The sequence below is a fragment of the Tuber melanosporum genome (genome assembly GCF_000151645.1).
Source record: "Tuber melanosporum whole genome shotgun sequence assembly, scaffold_107, strain Mel28".
In the NCBI taxonomy this organism is placed as follows: domain Eukaryota; kingdom Fungi; phylum Ascomycota; class Pezizomycetes; order Pezizales; family Tuberaceae; genus Tuber; species Tuber melanosporum.
In genome coordinates, this window is record NW_003298763.1 from 275,331 (window position 1) to 282,940 (window position 7,610).

The 7,610-nt window shown below is 48.2% G+C and overlaps 3 protein-coding genes; 1 reads left to right on the plus strand and 2 right to left on the minus strand.

Moving 5' to 3' along the window:
• The first annotated feature begins 973 nt into the window (after nt 1-973).
• Nucleotides 974-2,871, plus strand: GSTUM_00000323001 (uncharacterized protein). XM_002835407.2 has 6 exons: nt 974-1,119; nt 1,236-1,425; nt 1,478-1,582; nt 1,640-1,919; nt 1,969-2,111; nt 2,164-2,871. The coding sequence occupies exons 2-6, from the start codon at nt 1,264-1,266 to the stop codon at nt 2,836-2,838; spliced, it is 1,365 nt and encodes a 454-aa protein (XP_002835453.1). The 5' UTR covers nt 974-1,119; nt 1,236-1,263; the 3' UTR covers nt 2,839-2,871.
• A 544-nt stretch (nt 2,872-3,415) lies between these two features.
• Nucleotides 3,416-4,237, minus strand: GSTUM_00000324001 (uncharacterized protein; the record flags this gene model as incomplete). XM_002835408.2 has 2 exons in its annotated part: nt 3,416-3,513; nt 3,628-4,237. One exon carries the CDS (start codon nt 4,235-4,237, stop codon nt 4,025-4,027), a length of 213 nt encoding a protein of 70 aa, XP_002835454.1. The 3' UTR covers nt 3,416-3,513; nt 3,628-4,024.
• Nucleotides 4,238-6,517: 2,280 nt separating this feature from the next.
• Nucleotides 6,518-7,294, minus strand: GSTUM_00000326001 (uncharacterized protein; the record flags this gene model as incomplete). The annotated part of the gene is made up of 3 exons (XM_002835409.1): nt 6,518-6,676; nt 6,744-7,108; nt 7,171-7,294. 3 exons carry the CDS (start codon nt 7,292-7,294, stop codon nt 6,518-6,520), a joined length of 648 nt encoding a protein of 215 aa, XP_002835455.1.
• Between the last annotated feature and the right edge of the window lie 316 nt (nt 7,295-7,610).

The following is a 7,610-nucleotide window of genomic DNA, read 5'->3' on the forward strand; positions in this document are numbered from 1 at the left end:
CCAGCATCCTACAAGTGAGTATTGGAGAAGCCATTCGTGAGCAGTGTGTTTACACGTGTGTCTCATGCGGGACTTTATCAGCGTTATTTTACTGACGAGTTACTGATCCAACCCCAGCACGATAGTGCAACTATCATACTGGTCCCACCTACCGATATTGTGCAATACTTTGTCGCCACCCAAGGCTCAGCCGTGGACCAAACCCCCAGGGAATGAATATTGCTATGAAACCAAGGCAGCATCGGTGGTAGCCCCGCCTTCTTGTGAATGCGGTTAGCGCCATCTGATCTTGGAAGGTTACGAGATACGCAAAGAGCTGGGTCGGCAGAATTGTTCACCAATCATTCGCGAGTGCGGAGACACGGACACGCTCTTGATTGAGCGACGGCGTTCAATGGTTCCTGAAAATGCCAAGAAGGTTATTTTGACTTCAGGATTGAACGGAGTTCTGTTTTTTTCAACAGGTTTCGCTTGTGGGAAGCGGAAATTTGGTGAAGTGTTGTTTGACCTTGATTTTTTATGAGAGTGCAAAGGGGGAATTCCATCTTCTTGGTGTCCAGCGCAAATGCACGTGGTAGGAATTGGCTCTCTCCCCGAGCTGGGTACGGCGGGGGGATTAGCCTAGCTGCGGTAGCCTTCCTCCGGGAGTGCGATATGGTCTTTGGCTTCCTGTGGAAGTGGTAATGATTTTCATCCAACTATATTGTATTGTGCGATAATGGCCGGAGGGAAGCTGCAGTGCCGGTAAATGATCTCCGCCTGCTCTCCACGTTAGGCGATCGGCTATTTACTTGCACTCTGGAGTCACATCTTTTCTTCTTCTTCTTCTTCTCCTTCTTCAGTTATTCCTGTGATATTGTTACCGTATGCATGTGGCCTTGTCGCCTAAGTGCTTGTTTAAAAAACTTCCTCTCCCCTTCCGATTCTGCTCTTTTCATTCCATCTTCATCCCTTCGACGCTCTCTTTCCTTACCCACAATACCCTCTTTCTTCCTTGATCTTAGGCTGTGGATATGAACACTAGGATCTTGTTTCTGATTGCCCTGAGTGCTTTTGTCGCCATCGCTGGGGCGGGCAGAGGTGGGGGTCATAAGAAGGCTAGGAATTTTATCATGGTATGTGGGTCGCTTGATTGGGTCACGTAGTGTTTGCTGACAATGCTTCCACAGGTTATCCCGTGAGTTTTCCACTTGAGTTGTTTCAAGCACAGGGTGATTGACTTACTCGACTACTAGTGATGGATTTGGTCCCGCTTCAGAGACCATGGCTCGCGATTGGATTCACTGGAAGGACAATTCCACCAAGGGATTGCCAATCGATGAGATGATGATTGGCCAAATTCGCACTCGTTCTAGCGATTCGTACGTCACCGACTCGGCCAGTTCTGCGACAGCGTACTCGTGCGGTATCAAGACTTTCAATGGGGTATTTTCTTCGATCGCCTCGACTGGTTTTGGAAGATTGCTAAGTTTAGTAGGGAATAGCCGTTGATGATGATCAAGAGCCCTGTGGAACTGTTTTGGAAGCTGCTAAGCTTAAGGGATTCATGACTGGGCTTATTGTTACTAGCAGAATCACTCATGTCTGTCCATTCATGTAATAAATGGTGCTTGCATGATGCTGATGCGTTGCGCTCTAGGCTACTCCGGCATCTTATGTAGCTCACATCTATGATCGCGATAAGGAAGCAAACATTGCCTTGCAGGAAATTGGGTACACTCATCCGTTGGGGAGAACTGTTGATATCTTGATGGGTGGCGGAAGATGCTATTTTACCCCTCAGAAAACTGCTTCCTCGTGTAGAAAGGATGATATCGATGCTCTTGCTATCGCTAGAACTTTGGGGTACACAGTTTTCGAGGACAGGGCCACCTTCGATAAGGATGTTAATCTACCTTACCTTGGATTGTTTACTCAGGGTATTGCCGTTCTCCCCTGAATTCTGTGTAGTGGCTAATACCAGGCTAGACCACATGTCCTACGAAATTGACCGTGACCCGAAGAAGGAACCTTCGTTAACCGAGATGGCCATCAAGGGGTTGAATGATTTGTACAAGGCGACCAAGAAGTCCAAGGAAGGCTTCTTTGTTTTGGTTGAGGCTTCCCGAATTGTATGCGGCACTAAATATTTTCTAGTTTTCATAGTTGACATTTGATATTAAGGATCATGCTGGCCACGCAAATGATCCGACTGGCCATCTCCACGACATTCTTGAGTACAACCACGCCATGGATGCTATGCGCGAATGGATCGATGAACATGACGATTCCCCCACCGTTCTCATCTCAACTGCTGACCACGAATGCGGTGGTTTGACACTCGGCTACGTGATTGATGGTGCTCCTGAGTACTGGTTCGCGCCTGGATATTTTGAGAACTCAAAGAGCTCTACCGAGAAGCTTTCCCGTGACTGGAAGGCCGCTACAACCACTGACCTTGCTCGATACGCCCGCGACAACATTTTCAAACCATACGGAATCATGTCACCCACCAACGATGAAATTTCCCGCGCAATCGCCCTCAGGAATACCACTTCTGGTTTTGGGGTTTTCCTTGGTCAGGCTTTCAGCGAGAGACTTGGTGTTCATTGGGCTACTCTGGGGCACTCTGCCGTTGACGTTACCCTCTATGGACACGGAGTCAACCACAAGGACTTTGCGGGCCAACATGAAAACACTGAGGTTGCGGAATTCGTCGCCAAGCAACTCGACTTGGACCTTGATCCTATCACCGAGAGGCTTAGGAAAAATGCTTCCTGGGTTAGGGATAACGTCAAGCCCCAGCCTGGGCAGACGGCGAGACTGAAGGGCAGGGATGTTGCTAGAAACCATCATTAGTTTAGTGAATTCACTAGAGCTGGGTCGGTTAAAGTAGCGTTTGTGTCAAAATCATAATATCAAAAATCGCAATATACTGTGGATAGGCGTGAATTGAAGATGTCTTCTTCACAATCCTTTCGAGTGTGCGTTGTCAGGATTACGGTGGAGAGACCCGTGCTAGGTTAGCGGCATTGTTTGTTGTGATGTGATATCTAGTACGGTAGACAAGAAAGGTTTTATTTTTATTTTTGCTCCTCCCACAAATGAGGTAAAACAGAGAAGTAGTTGGGGAGGAAAAAAAGAGAAAATGGCCAACGATAGGAAACAAAAGAATACACTAGCAAAGGGTCCAAAATGAAAGCCAACCATGTAACAAACTTCTCAGATATCCATTATCGTGTATTCCGTGATCTAGCTAGACATTCTGGGCCAGTAACCGGACTACACATCTTTGGAAAACTAACAATGCCCTTGTGACAATATCTTTATATCGCTGACAATTCCATAATGCCCGGTACGCCGTAGTTACCTCTGTCCATGGCTCTTCATCCAGGTAGCTCACATCGTGACTAGAGGTTTCGAATCGATCAATGAATACTTGAAATTTTGTGTAGAATTCATCGGTGCCAGTTTTACTCGTATGAGCTAGTACACCGGCATGGATACTTAGGATATCAAGTGTTTCCTCGTGTGCTGCAAAAGTTAGTCTTCATGTTTAGCGTGAGATAGAAAAGACTTGGAGATTACCCACTGATCTTCTGTACATCTGAAGGGACCATTCCGTAGAGTTTTATGAAAGTCTTTCACCTTCCGCGGGATATATTCTCCCTAGAAACCCCCCCATCACACCACTTCTCTCCCAGTCCTCTCGCACCCCTTCCAGAATCTTCTACAACCCCCCCCCCCTGCTACAATGTGGATTGCGATAGCATATATATACCCACCCTTTCCTCCCGCATTCGGTCTCACACTCCAACCAGCTATCAGTATTTTATTACCTCTACTTTGTGCATAATTTCCCTAGTGCTTGCTCCATGTCAGATATCCACTTAATTATGCCGTGAACTTACCTTCGGCTTACATTGTTAGCAGGTGTGACGTGGGGTCGAGTTGAGAGTCTCCAGGCGTGTCGGTTTGGGGGGACCGGAAGCCTTGGGAGGTTGGTATAGGTTGCGGGGAGATGCGAGACGGTTGAGGACATGCCCTAGTAAGGGGAAGGGAAGGGGGTCGTGTGGAAGTAGGGATAAGGACGATATTGTGGGGAACACCTCGACCGTGGTGTCGTAGTTGCTATGTGGATCAAAGAATGGCGGTAGAGACCGTTGTTGGGATATGAAGGAGTTCCTGGAGGACCTACTTTAACCTCGTGCCCCGAACTGACGGACCGCACGACGTCGGCCCGCGTAGTACGGCACATGGTACAAAAGTGTCAGAGTGTAACGCTAGCCTAAGCTAGGAGTACGATTTGTGGGAGCCATAGAATCTAGCCTATTACCGCGTGTTTGATGGAAGCCCAAGTGTTGGAAATTACGTTATTCCTTTCCTATCCGGTGGTGGGGCAGTGTTGGTCATGTGACACAGCCACATGACTGAGTATATATGCTATTGTATTCTAGCATCTTCTATAGATTTCCTTGGTATGAGGCAGTGCTCATGTAACGATAAAGGGGTATATAAAGGGCAGGTTCAGTCCTGTTCTTAGAAAGAGTGCGCAAGCTTGGATTAATCTTTAAGTCTTTAGATTTTATTGTAGTTATCATTGTTACTTCGTTATCACAACAGTTAGTACAATAGATACAAATATTTTCACCAAGCCAGGTTGCTTCACACCAGCACGCCTAGATGGTGTCGGACGAGACGATGGTGTTGAATAGTAGGGTACTCGAGTAAAGGGAGGGGATGGTACTGTACGAGTAGATGTTTGCTTGGAAGTACTATTTAGGGATTACGATCCGCCTCTTACCTTGTATATGATATTATCATACTTGCCTTCATTTCTGCAGAAGGGTGGGGTACACTCGGGAAATGGCTAAGAGCCAAGCGAGCAGAGCCTCTTCTTCTTTTCTGCAATATTCCGCCAGGGGAACCAGACTGATAACAAACGCCGGTCAAGACACCCCCCCTTCTATTCCGTGCTTCACCTGGACCCATACTGTAAGAAGAATTCTCTGACGTATTTACGGTGGAGCGAAATATGACCACAGGAGAAGATATCTTATTATAAACCGAACCAGGCACCTTCTACTTTCCCCAGGGCGGGAAAAGTACGGTAGGGAAATGGTCACAAGATTACTTGCTCTTAAATCTTAAAGAGGAACTCCCACTTATTTTCCAAATTTCGGGAGGTACAGTACAAGTGCTCGGGTATGGAGATTATTTATTTGTGAGACGGAAAGGGTGCGGGCGGCTGAAGACGTATCGACGGATCCCCGCGCCGTGCATATCTGCCTTCGGCCACCCGTACCCTGTCTGTCTGTCGCATTACTAACCTCCATACCCTAGCACGGTGCTGCACTTGGGCCTCGATATCATGTCTGGCCAAATTATCGGTTTTCACCGCCATGGCTCACATGATCATTTCCAGAATATTCAGGTGCCACCCAGCTCTCTACCCTCTGTTGAATATTATGTTGGTTCTCGTCCGGGGTTTGGCTTTGGTGCTGCTGGTATCGTGGCTTCTCCAGTCTTTTGAGAAGATAATGGTAGATGTTTATGAGGGCTTCCGGGAGGGTAGTTTTGTCGTGTAAGATGTTGGTTGGGGTGACACGGGCGGGTATATTGGACCGCGATTTGGCCAGAACGTCACTTATTATTTCAGCCCCCGCAGCGGGGCGGGTACGGTATTTTGGAGTTGTGCTTAGGATACTAGCCACCATCGCTTCATACCCGAGTACGGTGCTGAATCTAGATTAAATCTTCCGCTTTCACATCCTTTAACATTAGCACCTGCAGCATAGCGGCCGGGTTCTAACATATGCACCAGTGAAAATAGCTATCAAAACATCAAAGACGGGAATTCTCTACTATCATACCTATTGATAAATAATCACGAAATCTCACTCGCTCTGTTGAAACTGGAAGTGTGCAGCACGGCAATGAACGTCCTTTTTGCTATACCAAAGTGGAAAAAAAAAACTCCCCGAGCGACAAAGATGTATGAAAGAAATTGAGAGAGGGTGGGATCATAAGGTAAGGACTGAAATAAATAAATACATGAAAAGATAAACATAGAAAAAAAAAATAGAGCAGCGAATATCCATCTCGGCGGAAGGCAGAAGCTGACTTGATACTAATTCAAATGGTGATGGTGATGTTGTATGCTCACGAGCAAGATCATTTAAGCGCGGAATCTCTTGGGGGCGGGGCGGCCGCCACGCTGGCCCGTAGGAGTATTGTTTCCACCTGCGCCAGCACCGGCGCCGCGGTTGTTCCCGTTGGGGGTGTTTCCGCCCGCTCCGGCTCCCGCCCCGTTGTTGTTTCCCCCGGCATTATTTCCATTAGCATTGCCGTTACCGGCGGCACCACCGGCAGCAGCAGTGTTTGTTGCAGCAGCGTTTCCTGCGGAGAGGGTATTTGTTGCTCCCGAGTTGGCAAGCGTGTTACTTGCTACCGCGCCAGCACTAGCGCCAGCACTAGATGCGGCCCCGGCTGCGGCACCGGCACTTGCTTGTTGTACCGGGACACCTATCGACCCTAGTTAGTTTTCTCGAGGCAGCAAGGGTGGATAGAGGAAGTTCGTACATCCACCGAACGGCCCGGCGTTGGCAGGGTTCTGGCACCGAACCATACAGATACCCGTCATCGCACCAGCAGTTCCTGTGCAGGCCATATTCGCCGGCATCTGTGCTACAAGCGGCTGTACCCCAACCAGAATTAGTCCATTGTCGCCCTCCCCGAAAGAATCCTGCCCAGCAAAAACTCACAAAATCGGTCTCACTTCCATCTCTATCCCTCCCATCCTGTCCCGGAACGTTCTGTGTGACAGTCATGGGAGTGAACGACGCGCCAGTGCCTGTCTGATCGATCATACACTCGTATGGTCCCGCCCCGTCCCCATTCACTTGGTGCAGTGTCATGGTGAGTTCACCGCCCGGTGAGACTTGGGGGAGGCCACCGTTCTGGGTGATCACAGATTGCATGGCGGTTGGGATGTTGATTTCCCCGGCTTGGAGGGTCATACCACAGCCAGTTCGTGCTACTCCTTCGTCATCGTCTTCCTCTTCGAAGACTGTGGTATCTTGCTGGAAGGGGCGGCGGCGGGTGCCGTCCCGGGGAGTCGCAGCATCAACTAGAGAAGTGTCAGTATGAATTTATGTTAGAACATGAGGAGTGGTTCCAAAGGTAGTATACCAGCAAGAGCAGTTCCTTGACCACCGGCATCACCCGTTGCACTAGTAATCACGCCATGGGCTGAGGTAACGGTAATTAGAGTAGTAGTGAAAAGTACGATGTCGAGGAAGTAGTGCATATGCATTTCTATGGGAATTGGATGAAATGAAGTGAATTAAAGGAATAAATTGCAAGGAGTGAGACAATATTGTGAATTGTGTATGGAGAACAAGTTAATGCTCAGAACTAGTCGAGCTATAATGGAAAGATCGCTCCTGGCGTAATACACTTCAAGTGTTGAGTGGAATTCAAGAGAGAATAGAGGAGGTCTAATCGTCTGGCGATCTGGTGCTGATGAGGTGACGGAAGCAATAGAGACTGAGGACCAGAGGTATTTATAGAAAAGAATCTTGCTGTGAAAAACTGCCATTATATCGCAGGAATCCTCTTTTTCTCGTTCC

Excerpts from the sequence above, each read along its gene's own strand:
- GSTUM_00000323001 (XM_002835407.2), top strand. The coding sequence starts at position 1,264 with ATGGCTCGCGATTGGATTCACTGGAAGGACAATTCCACCAAGGGATTG. Across the intron at positions 1,426-1,477 it reads GTATCAAGACTTTCAATGGG|GGAATAGCCGTTGATGATGA; the intron begins GTATTTTCTTCG and ends TAAGTTTAGTAG. Across the intron at positions 2,112-2,163 it reads TGGTTGAGGCTTCCCGAATT|GATCATGCTGGCCACGCAAA; the intron begins GTATGCGGCACT and ends TTTGATATTAAG.